The 24,387-nt window shown below is 46.9% G+C and overlaps 1 protein-coding gene across 1 annotated transcript; it reads right to left on the bottom strand.

Moving 5' to 3' along the window:
• Nucleotides 1-15,607: 15,607 nt before the first annotated feature.
• LOC130680470 (lysine-specific demethylase 4D-like) lies at nucleotides 15,608-17,257 on the bottom strand. Its single transcript, XM_057491096.1, has one exon. It carries the CDS (start codon nucleotides 17,177-17,179, stop codon nucleotides 15,608-15,610), a length of 1,572 nt encoding a protein of 523 aa, XP_057347079.1. The 5' UTR covers nucleotides 17,180-17,257.
• Nucleotides 17,258-24,387: the final 7,130 nt, after the last annotated feature.

Raw genomic sequence — 24,387 nt, 5'->3', positions numbered from 1 at the left:
CCACCCACCAGCTCTCAAGAAAGGCCAGGCTTCTGTGGGGTACAGATCGCATCAGGCAGAAGTACATCAAGGCACACTCAGATTGGTCATTGAGCAACTACTGATTCAGGGAAGGACAGAATGCAGAGAAAACACTAAAAATGATCAAGTTCCCAAGAGCAGCAACAGCAGCACCCCCACCTCCTGCCAGATTCTTGAAAGGGTGTTGGGCAGACAGGACTGGAGTCTGGAAGGAGAAGCCGTGGGGAGCGAGCCCCCTAAGCAGCCAGCCCTCGGTGACCCCACAGGACAGAGGGACACCGACCCCGGCCTCTCTCCCTCTCCGCCATGCCAGTGGTGTTCTGCCTACTGGTGGGGCCAGTCCAGCAGAGGGAGCACAAGGCAGGGCCCACAAGGGAAGCCCCCAGGCCTGCGGGACCCGGGGGAGGGTGCGTGCAGCTTTATTTATAATAGTCTCAAACTGTGAAAAACAGAATTAACTGTCACATATCAGTACAACGCTCAACATATCAGTACACTGCTCAACAATGAAAATGAATGACCAGCCAATGCATGCAACATCGTGAATGAATACCAAAAGCCATATGCTAAGTGAAAGAAAATGGATGCGAAAGACTTCATGAATTCTGGAAACAAAAAGACACAGTGACAGAAAAGGAAATATGTGTGCCAATTCCCAGGGGTCATGGGGGCTAGACTAAAATGGACATAAGGAAAATCTTCTATAACTCATTGTGGTGATAGATATTCTACAATGCAAACTTGTCAAAATGCATCAAATTGTATACTTAAAGTTGATAACTCTTATTGAATGTAAATTATATGTTAATAAAACTGATTAAACAGCAACGACAGCAATTGAATACAGAAGTAAAGTGCAAGCAGGTTGTTCTGAGGGAAGCCTGCCATGTACTGGAGCAGAGCAAAATAACCAGCCCTTTATTCACAGAGATCCCAGTGAGGAAAAGCGGGTGTAGTCACAGAACACACAGCCATCCTCTTTTTGAAGCCTAAGGAGGCGATGTAGAGCGGTCTTTCCTGAGCAGGGCTCCCTGAAACAGACTTCCTCCTGCCTGGGCAAATACGGGTAGAGCTCGGTGTAAAGTCCTTTGCATTAGAGCACCAGCCTTGGCCAGTGGGTGGGGGTGTCTGGAGGCAGCACCACAAGGGAGAGTGTGCTGGGTGCCAGGCGGAGAGCACAGGCAAGCAGGGTGGGGCTGGGGCTGGCAGTCACGTCCCTGAGGCAGGTGTCAGGTGAGTCTGACCACCAGATGTAGACATTAGACTCTCATTTATTTAAAATCAGGATTCTCTTTCCAGACATGAGGTAACTCAGTACGGATTTAGGAGATACTGAATTTTTGTTTAATTACCTTAATCCACATGCCAGGTAAAAGCCTTAAGTCCCCCTCTGGCTTCCAAGTGCTGTCTTCACTGTTCTCAGATCTACCTGCTTGACTTCAAAGACACCAACTTATCATTATAGATTCTGAAACCCAAATTCTGGCAACATGTGTACACATCTGAGTATTATGTTGGACTTGTTTTGTTTTTGTTTTCTGGAGAAAATGAAACAACCCATTTATTCTCACTTCTTTTGCAAAGTGTATGTTATCTTCCTCGTAAACACCACTTTCTGGCTCATTACAGCCAGTGAGGACCTTCCCTACCATTAAAACATACGGAGGACCATCACTGGATGACAAGAAATCCTGTTATTTATTGAGAGAAATATGAAATGAAGGGATGAGGACACATTTAAAAGGTGTAAAGAGAAGTGGAAAGTGCTTCCTCACCTCAAGGGTACATTTTAAAGCCTCCAGCTTCAGCTCTCCATTAACAGACCCACAATTCAATTCCCAAGCCAGATTTTCCTCTGGTCGGGTCAGGCAGAATTATCACAAGTGCTGAGATAAGTTGTTTTAAAAAGTCTCTCAACCAGGGAATAACTCCTCTTGATGAAGTAACCAGCTCTGGAGGGTCAGAGGCACCTAGGACAGGTTGCTCCATTTTCAAAGGAGGGCATGTTTATAGGGCTCTGCACCACTCCAGGCAAAGGGGGTATTCGTTTAATGAGCATTCTCTGTCTGGAGTTGAAATGAGGCACCGTCAAGGCCAGTTTTGTTTCCATGCAGACTACAGTCTGCTGCAAATTCAAGGGTTCTGGGTTCAATTCAGACAAAGCTGTTTGAGAAGTGCTTTACAAAATTAAATATAGCTCTTCCTTCATCTCTCTTCCCTTATTGAATGAGCACATACCCAACTGTGTCCACTGATGTGTGTGCATGAAGATGCACACACACAGCATGCTCGTCAAAGACAAGGCACTGGGACAAGCTCTGGCAGCTTATGTCACTTGAAATAGAATACAGCCTGGCACATGCTAAATAATTGCTAACCTGCATTATGACTGCATATACACAAGCGCACAAGAATACACAGGCCATGCAAAGGCACACCGGGTTCTCAACATCACCGCGTGTGTGCTCACACACGTGCACAGTGTGGGAAGAGTCTTTGACCCATCTGGACATACAGAGGTATATGGACCTTCCTGGCCCAAGTGTGTGAACTCAGATGCACACAGCCACACACAGGTGTGTCACTCCCAGGGCAGGGTCAGCACGATGGCCCCCCACAACCTCACAGACCTATTTGAATGCTTGACTTGCCCTTGCCTGTCCTTAGACCCTCTGAGGTGCATGTGGGCAGGACTCCACAAGGCCTGCACCGACCCCGTCATGGGCTGTGCCCCTACCACCCAGAGGGCAGCATGCCTCCACACTGCAAAGTATTCTGCCCTGAGTCTTGGCAGCCTGCCCTCCCCAGCAGCCTGGCGGGATAAGGGCCTGCACAGTGCACCTCTGGTTTCAGGGGAGCCCTGGCCCAGGAAAAGCCTTCCAGTGTTCTCCATCCTGCCAGTATAAAGTCTAAACCCCTTTGAACTGTGTGCAGGGTCAGACATGAGCGGCCCTGAGCTTGGGCCGCAGCCCCCACAGCCTCCACTGTGAACTGCCTCCAGAAGCACCTCCTGCCGTCACAGGCTGCAAGGGCCTTCTTTACACCTTTTCCCCCCCAGCAAGCTCCTCCGGGGTCCTCAAAATCCAACTCAAACATCAAAGCTTATCTGAAGAGACCCCAGAATGCAGTTTACTTCTCTGGGCCGGGCCTGGCCCGGTGCCGTGGCACGGCTTGTGCTGCGTTGAGATGATTCTGCTGGGGTCAAGGCCACCTTCTCCCACTAGCCTGCTCTGTCCCAAATCCTCTGGCCCTATAGGACCTCCCCCTCGCTTTCCACCCTCTGTCCTCTACTCAGGGCCCATTCACATCAGTCTCCATCCTGGGCCTCAAATAGACCAAACCTGTTTCTGCCTTTGGGCCTTTGCACTGCCCCTCCTCCTTCAAGTCTCAGCTCAAATGCCCCTTCACAGGAGTCTCTGGACACCCCCTTGCCCAGCCACTCTGTGAGTCATGCTTTGTATTTTCCTTGCAGCCCATCCACAGCCTACAATTGCCCCATTCAGCTGCTTCCCAGTTCTCACCTGTCCCCCCACTTAGAATGTCAGCATGCCAGCCTCATGCTCTTTCAGCCACATGGAACTGTTTCCCCATCAGGTCCAGACTTTCTGAAGGACAAGGACTGTGGTTAATATTCACAACCCTTTCCTTGGTATCTGACTCTCCAGGGGCAATAGGAGCTTTTGATGTCATTCAAACAAGGCCTCTGCCCCCTCGGGTAAGGCTGAGGACACAGAGCTGCTCAGTTAGAAGCCCACACATACACACGCACACACCCACACACACACCCAGGCACCTCACGCTCTTTGACTAGTTTGGGGCCCCTCTAGAATCACTACAGCTCTGATGAGCTGAGTGTGAAAAACACCCCACTAGGGAGTTGTCTGAAGCATGTAGCTGGGATCTGACATTGTGTCCCCCAAAGTCCATCTATGAAATCATAGGTCCCAATTTGATGACATTAGCAGGTGGGGCTTTGGGAGGTGATCAGGTCATGACGGTGGAGCCCTCGTGGATGGGATTAGTGCTGTTTAAGAGGCTCCCCCATGGTTCCCCTGACCTTCCTTCCACATGAGGACACAGCCCGAAGTTTGCAGACTGCCACCTGGAAGGCAGCCCGCGCCAGGGCCCAGCCAGGCTGGCACCCTAATCCCGGACTTCCAGACTCCAGCGGTAGGAGGAAAAGATTTCTGTTGCTTATTGGGCACCCAGGCTGCGGTACTTGCTGAGTCACCCAAAGGGGCCAAGGCACATGTGCTCCTTGTTCTAAGTTCTGGGCTCTCCAGGTGAGGAAAAGGCAAACAGCTATGGTGACTGACGCCTGGGGAGAGTCAGCACACCCCGGAGGCCTTCACACCCGCTCCCTCTGGAGACGGGAGGCTGTGGGAGTCACCAAGGCCCTGTGAGCGAGATGTTCATGTAACCAAAGATGATCATGGGTGGGACCTTTGGCAGCAGTTTGAATGGACATGCCAACCTATTGGATTCTGGTCACAACTACAGAAAGGCACAGAGGTCTGGTACACCTTGATAGAGAAGCAACTGGCTGCTGTGTACCATGCCTTACTGGCTATGGAGCCCTTCACCAGAACAGCTCCAATCAAGATAATAACCACCTATCCCATCATGGGGTGCGTGAGAGACTGGACCCAAATGCCACAGAGGGACATCTACACTGGTCATATGGGGTACATACTTACAGCAGCATAGAGCCCTCTCCAATAGTCCTCTAAGTGGAGAACTCCAACGCTTATTGGGGCCAGTGACTTATACCAGTGGAAAGCAGGAAAGAATTTACTTTTGAACCACTGGTAGCCAAGAGTTCTTATTAGGACGAGAAAGCCATATACCTGAAGATGCCCATGACTGTATAGATGGCTCCAGTCATGGGCCACCCCCGAAGTGGAGGGCTGTGGCTTTCCATCCTAAAACTGAGACAATATGGATGGAGGATGGAGAAGGAAATAGCTGCTAATGGGCTGAGTTGTGGGCAGTATGGCTTGTGATCACCCAGGAGCTCTCCCCTATAGCTGTCTGCACTGACAGTCTATCGGGGCTTGACTCTGTGGCTACTGACCAGAGTCACCTGGACCAGGGTCACTGGCCCCTTTGGGGGCAAGAGCTGTGGCAAGACCTATGGGCCTCTGGTCAGACTAAGACTGTTACTGTCTATCATGTGACTGGCCAGTTGCTTTTGGCATCCCCAGCAAGTGATGAAGCAGACACATTGTCCCAGGTGCGCTGGCTAGAAGGAAAGCCTGCCTCTGATGTAGCCCAATGGTTACATCAGTGTTTATTGCATGCGGGGCAAAAGACAATGTCGGCTGTAGCCCTTCAGTGGGGCTTGTCGTTGACCTTTGAAGAAGGCAGCAGAGCCTGGAAGGAGTGCCTTGTGTGCTCTAAGAGGGATTTACACTGAGTCCCACAGCAACACGGGACAATAGTGAAGGAGCTGATACCCCTTCTCAGGTGGCAGATAGACCATATTAGACCTCTGCCCATATCAGAAGGATATCGGTATGCCATGACTCGTGTGGACACAGATACTGGCCTGTTGGTTGCTTTTCCTGTATGTCATGTCACTCAGCAAACCACCAGAAGAGATATAGAGCATCTCTTTGCAGCCCATGACAGGCCACAGGTGATTCACAGTGATCAAGGCACCCATTTTACTGGATATGCATTACAAGAATGGGTGCAGCAATTAAGGATAAAGTGGAAGTTTCACATACCATATAACCCTACTGGGGCAGGCATGATAGAGAGGTACAATGGTTTGTTGAAATCTGGCCTGAAGTCAGACAACAATAATCTACAGGGCTGGTCAGCTCGCCTATGGACAGTGCTGTGGCATTTGAATGAGAAACCACATAAAGGAGCTTTGAGCCCTGTGGATATGCTCACGCACCTTGCTGCCTCTCCTAAACATACATACAAACCAAAGAGGAGTTATTTAAGCCAGGATATGGCCAGCAGAGCAACATCCTGCTGCCAGCCCCTACTGCATTAAACCTTGGAGACTCTGTTGAGTGGATGTGGCCCAGGACATTTCGACACATGGACCAGCGATGGCTGGGCCTTCTGGCATCTTGGGGAAAAGGCCTGGAAGCTGGCCTCCTGTGTATTCGTGTAGTAACAGCAGAGTGGCCCCCAAAGATCACAGTAGTGTACCAAAAACATCTGGGAGATAAGAGCATTTATGGGAAAGTTTTGCTTTATCTTTATGGCCAGCGCATGTACCTCCCGTAGCCCCGTAGCCCTATATATCTACCCACTTGTAATGCCCACAGGTCGGGGAGTGAAAGTCTAATATACTAGACCAGGATGAGAACCCATTCCTCCCACTGTCCTATCACAGGAACACTCTCTTGCATGCATCCTACCTGATAGACAAGATTTGCCTATGCTGGTGTCATTAAAACTTGTATCTTATTGCCCTTAAGATTATTTTTTCTTCCACAGGCCCTGTGGCCTGGACGTGGCTCCCGGATACAGCTGCTGCCTGGTGATTGCTCTGAACTCCCTACCTGTTCCCACCGACCACCTGTGGAATGGATGAGCTTTGGACTTAACCAGCATAGGACTTTGGACCTAGCTGAATCCTTCAGCTTGAGGATTATTATGATGTTACTGCTGTTGTTAATGTATATTATTAGTCTGGTTACAGGGCTTCAGTTTTCTCACCCAAGGACCATTGCAGAAGAAGGGGAGTGAGTAGATTGTGAGGAGAGATTTCTGGAGGGGTGTACTGTGGGTAAAATTGCAATATTTCCAGAATCTCTTGCCTGGCCTTAGTGCCTCTCCATTAAAATAGGTGTTTCCGGTGGGAAGAAGTAGTCCATCTCCGTATCAATAGGTGATTACACTGGGGAGGGGGGCATATCTGGACCTGAGAGGTTGGGTGGGGTCCCTTTTGGCAGCTGGGTCACCAGAGACATGGGCAAGCAGATATGGACAACTGCTTGTAATTATATAAATGGGTTTCTCCCACTTAATTTCTCCCTTTGACTGATTTCAGTTTCAAAGGTGTTTTGCCCCAGGCTGGGAAAATATTTTCCCCCTGGCGTTACAGACACCCGTGTGCATTTGGGAGCCTGGAGCTTTGGCTGAGAGGAGGGCATCGTGCCTGGCATCGTGGAGCGAGGGCTGGTGCTCAGGTCTTCAGGCACCAAGTCAGGTGCTCCTGACACCCTTCCTGCCAGCAGGTGTCACCACAGAAAATGACAGTGACTGTGCATCCCTCCCCCAGAGGCTGGATAGCAAATGGCATCTCAGGAGAAGAGACACAGACTTCCCCGGGGGCTTATCTCTGATGTGACTCAAACCACCTCCCACAGGGTCCCCATAGGCCCGAGCAATGACTGGGGAGTGTTGGGCATCTGCCACTCTGGGCCCCGCACAAAGGCGAGCTTTCCATTTTGCGCTGGCTTTCATCTTGGCTGCACCCCACAGAGCTCACCAGCCACCCATGGTCTCTGCCTCAGGAGAGATTCCACCTGCTGGGAGGCGGCCCAGGCTGGGTCTCTGCAAGGTCGGCTCTGGGGCAGGGGCTCGTGTGTGTGTCTGTGCGCTGTGCTCCAGTCCAAGTATTCATAAAGTGGTGGGATGTGAACTACAGCTTTGGAGATTACCTTCCACAGTCCGGGGAGAATGTGTATATCCTTGTCTGGTTAACAGGAAAGGACTGTATTTTCTCCATCACTGGTTTGTCATCATTAAGGCTTCATATACAGTGCTGTGTGAGTCAGCCTCAGGAATATGCTTCTCTCATTTCATTTAGCTTCAGCTGAAATCACCTCCAGCTCTCTGAATGTTCAGACTGGATTCAATGTGGGGTGACTGCCACCCCTACTCTGTCAAGGGTTACTTCTCACTTATGTTCAGAATGGTTTTAGTGAGGCCCTCACAATTAAATCACAGTACTAACAAGCGCACTTCGGGGTTTTGGCACCCAGATTATGCCTGCTTGTGGGGAAGGTCAGGGGAGCCAACCCCACTGGCCCCTGGGCCCTCACCAGGCACACCCAGACCAGCTCCCTGAACCTGGCAGTGCCCTCTGGCTGCAATAGGGATTTCCCAGGAGAAGGAAGTAGACAGCTTCCCCACGGCACAAGTTTGGGACATGGGTTGTGGAGACCAGATTCCTGTTTGAGACAAATACCCATTGGACTCAATAAAGAGTCTACACATTCCCAAACCCTCAGCCCCATCCTGCAACTCTGGGCAGTCACCCTTCAGGATCCAGTCCCCTCCAGCTGTGTGACAGGCCTGCCAGAGCAGAGGTTTGCCTCCTGACTCACACAGAAGCAGGTGACAGTCATCCTAATGCACAGTCGTTCTGTCACACACAGAAACACACTCAGGAGCAAGAACATAGGCTCGCGTCAACATGGTCATCTGCAGACACTCACACGGAGAGTCCCATGATGCACACAGATATTCATTTACTGTTATGTCAGTCTTTTCTTCCCAGCAATTGTCACTAAACTGAAATTATGTTAGTTGTCTTGATTTTTGTCCCTCTTCCTAAGGCAGAGATGTTTACCAAACCTCTTTTGTCCTCCTCCTGGACCTGGTTAGACTGACCTCCCAGCCCCCTGGTAAGTCGATGTGCTCAACCCATGTGCCTTGTGATGGATGTCGTGCCCCAAAAATGCCATCCTCCATGATCCGGCACCCTTTCTGCCAGCCTTCTGCCAATGAACTCAATGGACACATTTGGAAATTTTCATTACAAATTAGAAATTAGAAAAGAATTTTTCAGTCATTAAGGCACTGATATATTGGAGTTTATTTGCAGAGCACCTAACAGTGTCTGAATTCCAAATGCTCAGTACATTCTTCCAACCAGGAAGCCAGCTGCGTGGGGGCAGAGGCAAGGGTTTGCTCTATACCACCCTACATCCCCAGCACCCAACACACAGCAGGCTCTCATAAGTACTTGCAGAATGAATCAGTGAGTGAATGAATGACTGAGTGAATGAAGGACTGTGCCCTTGGGACTTTCACATGCCCTCCCTCTGCCTCCCCTGCTTCTCCAGCACAGACGTCACCCTCTCTGGGAGGCTCTCCCTGACCCAGTCTGGATTGGGTGCCTCTTCCTGGCCATGTACAAAGGTGGACCTGTCTCTCAGGTCAGGGAGTCTTGGCATTGCATCTCATGCCCTGCAAGTCGCAGAGCCTCCCATGGCATGACTGGGCTCCCAACTCTGCTGTGGGGCTCCTCCAACAGCAGAAGCTTAATAAACATGTGCTACATGACCAAATGGAGAAACCAAAATTTATTAGCACATTAGCCTGAAAATCACTTTCACAGACAAATGTCCCCCGCCATCCAGATCTCTTTGATTCCTAGGTTCAGACAGTGAGAACAGTGGTAACAAGGGCAGCATGACCTGAGTCTGCTGCTTCTTGTGTTGATACCAAGTACTGAGAATGCAGGTGTTAAACTAGATCAATGATCTCTTTTGTTAATCTTCTAGTTACTAAATCAGAGAGCAAGTGTCATCTGCACTTCAGTGCATTTCACCTCTGCAGTATTCCTGTGAGGTATTAACATCCCTGTGTTAAATGGCACTCTGGGTTCAGAAATGTTGAGTGCTCTGCCGAACCTCGCCCAGCATATGAATGGTAAAACCAGATCTGGATCTCAGCCAGGATGCTTGCTCCCTCTGTGCCCTCTACAGAAACCTGAGAGATTGTCTAAGAATAGCAGCAGAAGGGCCTGGATTTTCTGGTAAAGCCTGATTTTAAATAGTTTCCCTATTAAACTTGCAAGTGCCCTCGAACTCATCAGGCCCTGATGCAGTTCCCCCTTGGAGAACGTGGTTTCCACCTGTCCAAGGCCCAGCCCAGGCAGACATGCGTGTGGTGTATCAAGTACTTCAGACACTGAGCTCCATGAAGTCTCATTCCTGAAACCACTACCATCCACACTTGCCGCCATGCTGCCTGTCTTATCCCTACCACCCATGCCCACAACAGACCCTTTTCCCCTAGGGAACCAGGGGCCTCCTGGGGAAGCCTTTCCTCTTTCCCTGGCCTCCCAGCCTTCTGGGGTCCAAGCTGAGCAGGAGTGGGGAAAGCTCAGGGCTGGGAGGGCTCCCAGACCAGGGTGAGGATGGGGGACAAGGCATCCAGACCCTGACTGAGCCATTTCACTGTACACCATGGGAAAGCTGGCAGCATAATTGACTCCTGCACATGTGAAAATGTAGGTCCGTGTTTCAAAGCAAATAAAAAAGCATGACCATCTGAGGGAAAGATAGAAGGGAAGTAATTACAAAACATAGATTAAATAACCCTTAGATAACAAGCCAAGTAATAAGTATCAACACATGGAGATAAAGGAAAACAATCAAGTCAGTGGCTTGTAACTGCTTCCCAAACTTGTCAGGAGGTCCCCCTCCTTCCTGGTTATGACCAGCGGAACACTGCTCCATCTCTGGGACCTGCTCACGCTTCTCTCTGCCCTGTGCTTGCAGCTGCCTCAGCCCAGGCTATTCCTTGTCCCGGAGGGAATAGGGGCTGGCCCCTGCCACAGGCTGTGCAGGCTTAGGCACAGTTTGTGGGTGCCAGGAGGAGACAGCACTTGGGGGTGCCGTGGGAGCTCTGAGAGCCCCAAGACTTATGCTGGGGTTGTTAGCCTTGGACAGTGTTACCGTGAAGTCCTCCAAAACCCCATGTCCAAAACGCCACTTGAATGGAGTTGTCTCAATATTGTTGCAGCTTTGCTCCTTTCAATGGCAATTTAACTGCAAGAAGGGAAAGACCAGAGAAGGTTCTGGATGGTGGGCAGTAATCTTTGTCAGAACACCTACATCTGGAGTAGGTTCTGCTGGTTCCCTATTAACCTACTGTGTGACCTTGAGCAAGTTAGTTAACTTTTCTGGGCCTCAGTTTCCCCTCAGAAACACAAGGGTTTTACATGATGATCTTTCTGACAGCAGGAGTCAAGCAACTCAGGAAGGTTTCTTGTCTGCTCAGTGGATGAGGCCCAAAGCAGACAGAGCCCAGGAGGCAGACTACCTTCTCCTCCTCAAAGGACTGAACAGGCCGTGTGAGGTGTAAGTGTCACCTGAGGTTCCCCCCAAGCTGGTTACCACGTCATCATCCCTGAATCCCTCATTCCCTCACCGGCGTCCTTCCAACCAGCAGCAGGAGGTTGCCTGTCCATGGGGGTTACTTCCCTCAGCTTTCAGCCGAGGAACAAGATGCTCTGAAGCTTAGCAGATAGAGCCCTGAGGTCCTCCCAGAACTCCTAAGCCCACTGGTCTTGGTGTAGATGAAGACAGCCACAGAGAGGTGACGTGACATGTGTCAGCTTTCACACATGCGGGGTCGGGGCTTGGAGCAAACTACTTTGCAACTGGGCTTCACACCACCTATTCACGGTAGTTTGTGGGGGGAAATTAAGAAATGTGTTACATCCAAGGTTTCAAAGGGTTGGGCCGCACAGTAACAGGAGCAGGCCTGGAACTAGACTCCGAGTTTCCTGGATTTGAGCCCCATATTCCTCCTACTATGATTTGTTTATTCTGGAAAGAAATAGCACTTCCTCCTGACATTTAGACACTACTCGATAGAGGACTTGGGGGGGTCCTTGTTTATTCCAGGAGAGTGATATGAACTTGACCAGGGGGAGCACTGCACTGGGCTGGAAGAGCTGGGCTCAAGTGCCAGCTCCACAGCTGGGTGACAGCTGAGTGACAGCTGGGGGCCTTCGCTGAGTGGCTTAGAGGGTGACAGTGAAATACTTGGTTGGGGGGTTCAGCTGTGTGGCTTAATGGGTAACTCAGCTGAGTGGCTTAGCTGGGTGACTGGCTGGGTGGATTATCTGGGTTGCTTAGTGGGTGACTTAGTGGATGACTTAGCTGAGGGTTTAGCTGGGTGGCTTAATGGGTATCTTAGCTGATTGGCTTAAGTGGGTGACTTAGTAGGTGACTTGGCAGGGTGACTTGGCTGGGTGGCCTGGATGGCTGACTTAGTGGGTGACTGACCAGGTGACTTAGTGGGTAACTGGCTGGAGGACTTGGCAGACACTCAACCCTTCTATGCTTCCTGCTCTCACCTGTCCAGCAAGGACAAGAATACACGTCTTCATTGACTTCACTGGTATGTTGTAAGGAACCATCAGGAGCATAGACATGAAAAATATTTAAAAATATAAAAATACTAGCTGAGAAGAGGGATGAGCCAAGATGGTAGCATGAATAGGACAGCAGAAATCTCCTCCCAAAACTATATGCATTTTTGAAAATACAACAAATACAACTATTCTTAAAGAGAGACCAGAAGCTATAATACAACAGCCAGGCTACATCTACACCTGCGAAAACCGAGTGCCTCATGAAGAGGGTAAGACAGCCGCGGCCTGGTGGGACTTGAGCGCACCCCCCACACCAGCTCCCCGGCAGGAGGAGAGGAGTTGGAGCAGGGGAGGCGTGGGAGCCCAGGACTGCTAAATACCCTTATTTATCCTGGTCATCTGCACTGGGATGTGCAGGCGCACAGTGTGTGGTGTGCTGGATACTAGAGAAATGGAACCGTAAAACCTGGGAGCGGGTTCCCACAGCTGGCACTCTTGGGACAAAAGAAAAGTGGGTGCTTTTTGAAAGTCTTAAAGGGACAGGAGCCTCAAAGATGGATGGAAGCATCCCAGCACACTCAGCCCAGCAGCTGGGAATCCCAAGGAACTCCAGGTGCCCTAACACCCTGGGCCGAAGGGCAGCTCTGAGGCCCCTCATAGGGACAAACAGCCTCCCGCCTGTTCCCCCTCTGGCGCAGCCCCGCCATAGCGGGACAGCAGCCTGAGACCAGCCAGGCCCACAGCAGCTGTGCACAGCCTCCCCCCAACAGCTGCCCAGGCCGACTCAGAGACCCATTGACACGCAGCTGCCCAGCACAAGCCGCTAGGGGTTGCTGTTCTCGCAGTAGAGGAAGGCGAAGAGCAAGCGGGAAAGGACTTTCTTCTCCCAGCTAATATGTGCGTCAACTGCTCATGACTACTTATATCCCCATGAAAAGGCAGAAGAATTTGATCCAGACCAGGATCACACAGACATCACCTGAGAGGGAACATGGGGAGATAGATTTAACCAATCTTCCTGAAAAAGAATTCAAAATAAAGGTCATAACCATGTTTATGGAGCTGCAGAGAAAAATGCAAGAGCTGATGGATAAAGTTGGGAGGGAGAACACAGAAATAAAACAATATCTGGAAGAACTTAAAAGCAGAATGGGCGAGGTGCAAGAGGCCATCAATGGAATAGAAACCAGAGAACAGGAACACAGAGAAACTGATGCAGAGAGAGATAAAAGGATCTCCAGGAATGAAAGAATATTAAGAGAACTGTGTGACCAATACAAATGGAACAATATTCGCATTATAGGGGTACAAGAAGAAGAAGAAGAGAGAGAAAAAGGGCTAGAAAATGACTTTGAAAAAATAATTGCTGAAAACTTCCCCAAACTGGGGGAGGAAATAGGTGCTCAGACCACAGAAGCACACAGAAGTCCCAAAAGAAGGGACCCAAAGAGGACAACACCGAAACACATAATAATTAAAATGGCAAAGATCATGGACAAGGACAGAGTATTAAAGGCAGCTAGACAGAGGGAAAAGGTCACCTACAAAGGAAACCCATCAGGCTATCATCAGACTTCTCAACAGAAACCTTACAGGCCAGAAGAGAATGGCATGATATATTTAATGCAATGAAACAGAAGGGTCTTGAACCAAGAATACTGTATCCAGCAGGATTATCATTTAAATATGAAGGAGGGATTAAACAATTCCCAGACAAGCAAAATTGAGGGAGTTTGCCTCCCACAAACCACCTCTACATGGTATTTTAGAGGGACTGCTCTAGATGGGAGCACTCCTAAGGCTCCCAGAGAAATGTCACCAGAGAATATAAAATCACAGAAAAGAAAGCAGACCAACCAAATACTAACTAAACACGAAAAATAAAATCAACTACCCACAAAAGCAGTCAAAGGAAACACAAAAGAGCACAGAACAAAACACCCAACATATGAAGAATGGAGGAGGAGAAATAAGAAGGGAGAAATAAAGAATCAGCAGACAGTGTTTATAATAGCTCAATAAGCAAGTTAAGTTAGACAGTAAGATACTAAAGAAGCTAACCTTGAACCTTTGCTAACCACGAACCTAAAGCCTACAATGGCAATAACTACATATCTTTCAATGATCACCCTAAATGTAAATGGACTGAATGCACAATCAAAAGACACAGAGTAAGAGAATGGATAAAAAAAGCAAGACCCATCTATATGCTCCTTACAAGAGACTCACCTCAAACCCAAAGACATGCACAGACTAAAACTCAAGAGATGGAAAAAGATATTTCATGCAAACAATGGGGAGAAAAAAACAGGTGTTACAGTACTAGTATCAGACAAAATAGACTTCAAAACAAAGAAAGTTACAAGAGATAAAGAAGGACATTACATAACGATAAAGGAATCAGTCCAACAAGAGGATATAACCATTATAAATATATATGCACCCAACACAGGAGCACCAGCATATATGAAACACATACTAACAGAATTAAAGGAGGCAATTTTAGGAGACTTCAACATACCACTCACTCCAAAGGATCCACAAAACAGATCCACAAAACAGAAAATAAGTAAGGACACAGAGGCACTGAACAGCACACTAGAACAGCTGGACCTAATAGATATCTACAGAACTCTACATCCAAAAGCAACAGGATACACATTCTTCTCAAGTGCACATGGAACATTCTCCAGAATAGACCACATGCCAGGCCACAAAAAGAGCCTCAGTAAATTCAAAAGACTGAAATCCTACCAACCAACTTTTCAGAACACAAAGGTATAAAACTAGAAATATATTGTACAAAGAAAGGAAAAAGGCTCGCAAACACATGGAGGCTTAACAACATGCTCCTAAATAATCAATGGATCAATGACCAAATTAAAATAGAGATCAAGCAATATATGGAAACAAATGACAACAACAACACAAAGCCCCAACTTCTGTGAGATGCAGCAAAAGCAGTCTTAAGAGGAAAGTATATAGCAACCCAGGCATAATTAAAGAAGGAAGAACAATCCCAAATGAATAGTCTAATGTCACAATTATTGAAATTGGGAAAAGAAGAACAAATGAGGCCTGGAAGATCATGGCAGCAAGAACAAAGGTCATTCTATCTTTATATAATTTTCATTATGAATGTCCTTTGCTTTTCCAAGATTGAGTATGGCAAAAACTCATCAGACATGAAGTAACAGCTGGATATGGGGATTTTTTATTGAGAAGAGTGGTCCAAATTGAGGGTGTTGACATGAAGTAAAATAGAGCTTGAATAGAGTTGCTTGAAGAAGCTGCTCTACCACCACTTGCAGAGACAAGCATCCAGTGTCAAAAGAGATAGTGGTGTCTGGGAGGAAAAATAAGCTGTTTTCATCAGTAATATGGACTCAGCAGGTCCCATGGCAGCACCGCACGTTGTGAAGGCTCTGAGGTGTACATGTGCCCACACTTAGGGAGCCTCCACGTGTAAGAGAAGCGGGCTACCAAAACACACCCCCGGGCTTAGGGTGCAGGGACACTGCAGCACCCGGAAGCCTGAGCAGAATGCGGGGACGCAGGGCTCGGTGGTGCAGGGTTGTCCAGTGAGGGTCCATCTGGAGAAAGGGCCTGAGCGTCGGGATCCTGAGCTGCTAATGCTGTGCTGAGCAAGAGGCGCCTCTTGGCCGGGGCCTGGTCAGTCAGCTCCTGAGTCCCCTGCTCCCGAGGACGACGGCCAGGACCACGCCTGCCAGTTGGGTGGAGACCCAGGTCAGATGGGCCCTGGGTTGTCAGCAGGGCTGAGCCGTGCTCCAGGGACCGACAAGCGGCATCCCCGCCCTGAGCCACAGAGGTAGGATCAGACGCCCGCACGCAGTGCCGAGATGCAGGCAGCCTAGTGGCACGGCGGTGGCCCCTTCGCCCCACGGCCACCTGCCTGGCAGGGCTCAGTGAACGGCGGGGTGGCAGGTCCCGGAGGCCCAGCGCGGCTCTCCTGGTCGCCCACAACTCCTTCCAGGTGCCCAGCTCTTGGCTGCCCGCGTCCGCAGGAGCCACATGGTTCACTGCCTCCCGGTCCTGCCCGCGCTTCCAGAGCTCATAGCGCTCAGGCTGCAGGGTGCGCACGAAGACATCAATGGGAAAGCTGACCCTGGCCTCCCCGCAGCTGCACTGAGAGGCCGCTTTGCCATAGTCGATCCAGCGCGGCATGGCGAAGTTGATGGCCTCCGCGCAATTGAAGCCGTGGTTGAAGCCAGCATGGTACCCGTACGGAAATGTCACTATGAACTCACCAGCCTGCTGCGTGACGCGACTGAAGGGGATCCTGTTGTTCCTGAGGACAGTGGGAGACATGAGGGCCACCTTGTGCCGCATGAAGGCCCCGCAGCTGTGGGCACTGGCCGGGAAGAGCTCCTTGGCCAGGTGTTCCAGGCGCCAGCCATGCTCCGGGGACACCGCGTACCACGTTTTGGGCTCCCCAAAGTGCACATAGTTGATACTGTACAAGTCCATGTCCTCAGTGTGCCACGCGAACGTGGTCTTCCACATGCCAAAGTACAGGTAGGGTGTGTTGACGCCTTCGATGACCACCCCACACTCCTGCTCCAGCAGGTCCTGAATGGTTCCCAGGTGTCTGAGGTTCCACTGCTTGGTGTTTGCATCAAATAAGGAGCCGTTGACATCAGCGCCATAGATCAGTGAACTGTAGAGCCGGGTTTTCCAGAATTTTCGCTCCAAATCGTCAACATCTGAGTGTGGGGGTGCCTGATATTTAGCACTGTTCGCCAGGTCACGATACTCCCCAACCGTCATGGCCTTCTTCTTCTTGGAGTACTGAGTGAACACACCAGCCCTGCCCAAGACGTCCTGCTGGAGGGGACTGGGGATTAGGATGTCACCGATGTCATTGTATGTCTTCCTGGCTTCCCAGCCCTTGGGGGGGATTATCTTGGCCACACCTGCTCGGTGTGCACCTTGAGATTCCATATAAATAATGTATTTCTCAAAATCATTAAACTCTTCTTCAGTTGGGTAGAAGGTCATGATTCTACAACTTGGGTTCTGGGTACAGTTAGCCTGAGACATCATGGCTTCCATTATGAAGAACAAACAAACTCTCAAGTCTTCAGGTATGGTCTGGATGGTTGAGCATGGTGGAAAATGCTATTGTTCCAAAATTGGTGTGAGTGTCTTTGAGTCAGCAGGAACCACCCGTGGACTGTGGTGTAAATGAGATGATGTTTTTGGGCCTGCTGCTTCCCCAGGAGACTGCCCTCTGGGCAGAAGCTGGTACAGGAGGCTGAACGTGCAACTCTGTGGTGTTCCTCAGCTGGCACTGGGGTTTGTTCTCTGAGGCCTCCTGACTCACCCAGTCCTGGGTGTTCGGTCTTCCAAATGCAGTGTCTCCAGGACAGTGTTTAAAACAAAACCTAGAAGAAAGAATACAAAAGCTTGAACATTAATGTTTGGAGAAAGTTATTCAGGGGTACAAGTAAAATACCATGGGATCCCACCATGGGATATTATCTCACACTCAAAGAAAGGCTAAAATTTTTATAAAATTGACAATATAGGATGTGGTGTTGATGTAGAATGGGAATTCTCATACCCTCATAGAGAGAATGGAAATCATTCTTTGGGGAACTATTTGGACAGTATCTATTAAAATTGAACTATTGCATGTGTAAGACTGGACATACACATGTGCTATGATTCAACTGTTACCACATGTCTAGGTAATCTGTATAGCTGTGCATGGAAAGTCACCTCCATTAATGCTCACAACAATATTATTTCTAGTAGCAAATACTGGAGACAACCCAAATGTCCATCAACAGTAGAATGGACATACATTGTGGTACAGTCCCTACAATGGAATACAATAGAGCACTGCAAATTGCATGAACATATAGGGATAATTTTGCAAACATAATACTGGGCAATATTATCCAGACCTAAAAGAATATCAAATCCGTTATTCCAATTTTACATGAAATTTCATCTTTTTATATAAGTATATATAAAGAAGGAGGTAAAGTAATCTATGTTAGAAGTTAGAGAAGTGGTTACCTTTGAGAAAGAGAGGTTGTGAGTGGGAACATCAGGGGTTCTCTGAAGAAACGTTAATATTTTGTTTGGAATCTGGGTGCTGGTTACACAGCCATCAGAATAGCTAATTGTGATCATTCATCTGGCGGTTATGATTTTCAAAAATTTTCATATGTTTATTTAAAAGCATAGTTTCGAGTGAGAAGCACTGAAGACTAAGAGACATATTTCACTGTATTAAAAGAAAATGCAAGAATGAAAACAAATGAACTAAACATTTGATTGAAGAAGCTAGGAAATGGAAGGAGGAGGAGTAAAGAAATAAGAAAGAATAAAGATGAAATTAATGAAAAATAATACATACAAAATAGAAGGACGATGGCCAAAAATGTCATTTGAAGAGACTAAGAAATGCAACAAATCATGAGCATAACTGATAAGAAAGTCTAGAAAGTAGAAATAAACAATACTAGGAATTAAACAGTGCACAGATCTAGTAATATAGTAGAGAATTTTTCTAAATCTCAAGAGAATGTTATGAGCATCTGACATCAACATTTTAAACAGATAAGAAGACAATTTTCTAGAGCTAAATAGAATATTACCTAACCAATAAAGCAAAATGCTAAAAGAATAATACATCATGATCTAATAGACTGTATCTCAGGAATGCAAGGATGATTCAGCATCACAAGATCTAATGATATAATCAGAATATTAATGAAGGAAATGAAAAATAACATCATCTCATAGGTACCAAAAAATGATTTCATAAAATTGAACATTCATTCATGATTTGAAAACTCTTTACTTGAAAACCATTCAGAAAAATTTCTACAGTAAGATAAAGTGTTTCAATGTAAAAACAAATAGCAAGTGTCCTTAGCAGTGAAACAAGAGAAACATTCTCTTGTTTAAGGTAGAAAAACAGATACATCAGCAAACTCTCTCATTAGCATATCAAGTGGTCCTTTCTTATAATTTCCTAGTTTTTCCCCTCTACAAATAATGTGCTTTCACCTTAAACTTTGGACATACTGACTCTGTCCTACTTAGAATCCTCCAAATGTTCTGAACGTCCCTGCATGATCTGGGCCGCCCGGGCTTTCTCCTATTCCTGGCTGGGTCTCAGAAAAGCCTGCAATCCTCCTCCTACCTGACGCTCTTTACACATAGGCAGCTCCCCTACCCCTTCAAGGCTGAGCTTAAATATGATCTTTTCAGTGAGATCTCCTCTGGTAGTTGTTTAGGATAAAATTAGCGATTATTTTCTCTCAAGAAAACATATACTCTCTCTTCTCAAGAGAACCTCGCCAAATGAAACAAACTGCTGATCAAGATTTATGTCTCTTCAAAATTCTAATCAAATCGGCTGTACCCCAATTCCATCATCCCCAGTCTAATCACAACTGAATCCAATCAGCTATCCAACCAGCTCTTTCAATTGACCTACCCTTCCTTGTTCTAGTAAGTGGCATCCTTTTCAGTGTTATCCGCTCACAAAACATTGGTGTTTTGCCTGAATTTTTTTCTCTGAGATTTCTTATAAGAAAATAGAAAAGGAAAAGAGGACCGCCAACCCTCAACAAATCTGAAATCATATTTTAAAAATAAAAAAACTTGTAAGCTCAAAAAAATGGCTTCCTTCCACAGCCAGAGTTACAGAGACTAGAGCTCAGGTCTGCAGCAAGCATTGGTTTGATACAGTCTTACAAAAGCCACTAGCAAGGGCCAGAGAAAGCAAGCCTGTCCTTTGACCCAGAAAGCAGCCTCAAAGGAATGAGAGACCTAGGAATAAAAGACTCACTTGTTAAGAGGCGAAACATGCCTACTCCTATCATAAGCTGGTGTATGAAATCAGAGACTTCCTAGAGATTCTGAATCCACTTGGAGTCACCTTACAGAATAATTGGGAATTTGTGAATTACTGGTTCAGGAAAAATTCTCTGGAAATTTGTGAGAAACCTAGAGCAGATCCAGGTTTTGTGGGGTTTGAAGATAATACATATGTCAGGGCCTTCTTAGGAATGGAAAGATTTCCCTGGGAAAGCTGCCGGGATGGGAGGAAAGTGTCAGAGGAAAGAGCACGGTGGTCTGGGCACAAAGCACCATTGGTGCTGGGGTCTGCACAGAGCCATGTGGAGGTGAAAGTCAGGCCAAGGAAATGGGGTGAGGGGGAGCTCCCAGGACGAGGTAATCCCATTCCCTTTAGAGGTCCAGGCATTTAATTTTCCTCCCCCTGTTGTCTCCCAAATAAGACTTCAAAAGATCAGCTTGCCTGCCCTATGCCTCCTGTGGTCCCCAAGCACCTGTCTTTCCTTATTGGCGGTCCATTCAGATAAAGGGCAGCTGGGGCTGGGGCCCATTCCGCTGCTACTACTGCCCCCAGGGGGGTTGCCAGTTTGGCTTCTTTGACTAAATATAATCCCTTCTTCCTTTGGGTCTAGGGTTTGGGGCAAAAATACCAAAGGAAGGACTTGCTCTCTGTGACCCCTGCTGGTGGCTTTTGTAAGAGTGCGTCAAACCAGTGTTTGCTGCAGACATGAATACCAATGGCAGGGACCCATGAAGTGAGCAGTAAGTGACCTCTGCCTTAGCTGGACCCTCATGCACCAAAGAATCTGCAAAAAGTGGGATAAGGAGGATCAATACACTCTTCTCCTTTTTCAACCTGAACATCAGAGGACAGATGGAGGGTCACAGCTGGTGAAACTTTCTCCAGGTCTTTGTAGGACATATTGTAATAAATGGGGGTGGGGGGAGTTGATGACAATCTGGCTCATTCTTAGGGAGTATGAAAATGCAATTTATTTAAACTCTAAAGAACAACATCTCCCTCTTCCTATTCCAGATATACCTAATGAACACTCAGAGTTTGGGGTTAGGTTGTTATAAAGGAGCAGCTTGTCCAAAAATGACCCTAGATATTCCCCCAGTTGGATGGAAAATGCTCAAGTTCAGATTCCTGTGGGAACAGTGGCTTCCTTCCCATGGCTGGGGGACGTGCAAAGGAACGTGAGGTCCCCAGCTGCCTCCTAAAGCAGAGGGCTGCTGGCCTTCCCAGACACTCCTGTATATGGTTGGCATGACTTCTAGGACACTTGATTCCCCAAGTCTGTGTGTCCCTTTCCTGATAAAGTTGCTGTCACCAAGCTCTATACGAAGGAAGAGCAATGGGGGAAGGGGCCCCTCCCTTAGAACAAAACCCAAGACACGCCCAGGATTCCTCCCAAAAAAGGGATTTCTCTCTGTGGAATTCTGAAGAAATGGGAAGGCTGTGTGCCTTGTTTTGACACACTCTTACAAGGGTATCAGCCCTTAACTCATACTATATAACTTTGTGGTATTTTCCCCCATACTTTGCACTACTATTGGCAACTCCACACAGGCCAATGACAGAATTATTCCCCATAGAGGAGGAGCATTTAAAGAATAAGCTTCCAGCAGGGTTAGGGCTTTTCCAGGCAGGTATATTTCAGGGAGAGAGAAACAAGGGTACTGATGACTGGATGGAGGGACAAAATGGTGATTATAAGCATGCATAATTAAATTTTCCTGCGTAAAAAGTAGATGAGAACATGAGGGTAGAGATGGAGAATGAAAGAGTATTTGATTTGTGGGCTGAATTTCTCCATTAGGTCAAATAATTCTGTTAGGACCCTGGGAAGTGTAAGCTAGAAAGAGAATGGGATGCTTGAAACAGATTTTTGAACTCAGGACATTATTTAACTATCTTATTGATGTCTTCAAATTTTCCCTTTCACTTCATGCTATTCAACTTTAAACTGCCTTCCTCTTCCACCATTATTTCTCCCATATTTCCCTTCCATCTTTGTCCTTAAATTCCACCCTTTCTCAAGTACATCAACTTGGTCCCATATCTTCCCTTACTGACCCAAAAAACACCATCTCTTCCTCCTCCTCTTGTAGTTCTTGTTTAGCACTTATAATTTATACCTTATATAATACGAACTGCAAGAGACACCTATACTTAGCACTTCACTTTGCCAGGCCCTTTATTAAGCACTTTCTATATAATATCTCTTTGAGAGCTCACAGCTAGTTTATGAAGTCGGCACTATTATTACCCCTAATCAGTGGAGTAGAAAATGAAACTTAGAAAAATGTATATTTAACTCAACAGCTTGTGTCTCCATCTCTAGAACTTTCTCTGTTCTCTCCATGGGTATCTCTTCTGTTAAATTCCTTAAATCAACACCTCCCCCTTATTCCAGGACACAGTCTATTAAATATCACAGTCATCTTTGTCTCTCTTAAATCATCAGTTATCACTCTCTTTCCTGACCTAAGCTACCGTCTTCCCTCTCACCTTCATTTCAATTTTAAACATGTTGAAAACATACATGAAAATAGTTTGCGTCCAGAAACGCATTTCCTCCCCCTCTCACCTTCTGGTTCTGCCCCCACTTCTCTGCTGAAACTGACGGCTACAAACCAAGCTGTTTCCTCCCAAATGCCGCTCCAGGGGTTACACTTTATCTCTGTTCATCCTTGGCTCACAGACACCTTCTTGCTCCTAAAAGGTCTCTGACCTCACAATTTAAATATTGCTCATATGAATATGGGCTCATAGGATTTTCCCAGTTTGCCATTTAGTTCATAACTTTAATTCTATTTCACTTAAAGTGTGTTTGACATACATTCCAATGCCTTATGGTGCTGTTCACCTTTTCCTTTGTAATGTCTTTCATGTCCTTTATATTCGGTAAGTTGCTTCCCTGTCCAGAGGCAGGTAAGTATTCCTTCATGGTTTTTCCCTTTTTGTACATTAATTTTATCTTTAATTCTGATTTTAATTATACCTTTCATTCTAACTGGTTTATTTTATTAATTTGTTTTATTGTCTTGTGTGTATGGCGTGAGGAATAAGGAAGATGGAACTGGTCCTCAGGCCTCCATGTATGACCTGTTTGCTGTGTGTTTTCTCTCTTCATAGAAGCTTTTTGCTGTCCCAGTGTTCTTAAATTTTTTCAGTCTCAAAATTCAGGTGCTTTGGTTTTGAGACATTTTTTTAAGTTACTTCTTTGATGACTTCCTCTACATTTTTCCTATGCACATTAACTCTAATTCCTGTTATTTGGATATTGGACCTCATGGATTGGACCTTAATTTTTGTATCTTTTCTTCTCCCACTTTTCTATCCCTTTACCACTACACTCTCTCTTTTGAAAAATCCCCTCATCTTTACCTCTCCAAACTCCTTCAGTTCTGTTTTTTTCATTTCCCCTTTCAAAATTTCAATTTCCAACAGGTCATTCTGATCCCTTAGTTTTTTTGTGTATATGTACCTTCCCCACCCTTCCAACTCCCAGTCTGATTGTCCTGTTCTTGTTTCACAGGAGCACTTCTTTAATCTCTCTGAAAATACTAAAATGTCAATGGCTTTGAAGTGTTTTTTTCCCCCTGCATGGTCTGTTTCTTTGAAATTTCTTTTTACATCTTTTTTTTCATTTTGTTTTCTATCTTTCAGGTGTAAGGCTTTCCTCAAATGTCTGATAATCCTTAGTAGTTGGTTCATATTTGAGTATAGAGCAAAAAAATGCTGATTCAAAACTGGGTGTAAGGATAGGCTTGGTGATTATGCTTCCCTGAATGGTGATCTGGCGGGGCTGGGGCTGGGTGAAACTCCGACACTGGCATCTCTAAGAGCTGGTCATATGCAACAGTGAAGGATCTTCCAATCCTCCTCCTGGAAGGGACAGGCCTGGCTTCCCCACTACATGGAAGAAGATCCTGAAATTTCCAATATCCAACTTGTGAAGGTCACCAAATCAATTTGTTTTCCCGATGACAACTACACTGCCGATGGTTCCTGGAAGTTCTCAGTTCGGAGACTCCCTTTTTGACTTGCTCGAGAAAATGAAAGTTGGTTTTCCATCAAGAAGAGAGAGGAGTTTATCCTGCTACCAGAGAATGCGAGGGAGTCCGAGGCTCCAACTGCTTCATAGACTTTCAACAAAACTTCCTTAGCCTCCTTCCACATCCAGAGGAAGCCAGTGCCATGAAATCCTAAGCCTTTTGGATTCTGTGGACAGTTGTGTTCCTTCTTAGCTTTTCTCACTGCCAGTTTAAGATTCAACTTTCTAGGGTTTGATAAATTGGTTTCTATGTGTCCATCTGTTTTCAAATTTTACTACTATCTTCTTTCCTTTACCGTATGCTCTCTTTGTAACATTTCTTAAAACAAAAATCCTAGTACTGTCACTTCAGTGGACTTTGGAGGGAGCAAAGTAAAA

The sequence above is a fragment of the Manis pentadactyla genome, chromosome 13 (assembly GCF_030020395.1).
Source record: "Manis pentadactyla isolate mManPen7 chromosome 13, mManPen7.hap1, whole genome shotgun sequence".
NCBI lineage: Eukaryota > Metazoa > Chordata > Mammalia > Pholidota > Manidae > Manis > Manis pentadactyla.
Note: the sequence above shows the minus strand (reverse complement) of the source record. Positions and strands in the feature narration are given on the sequence as shown.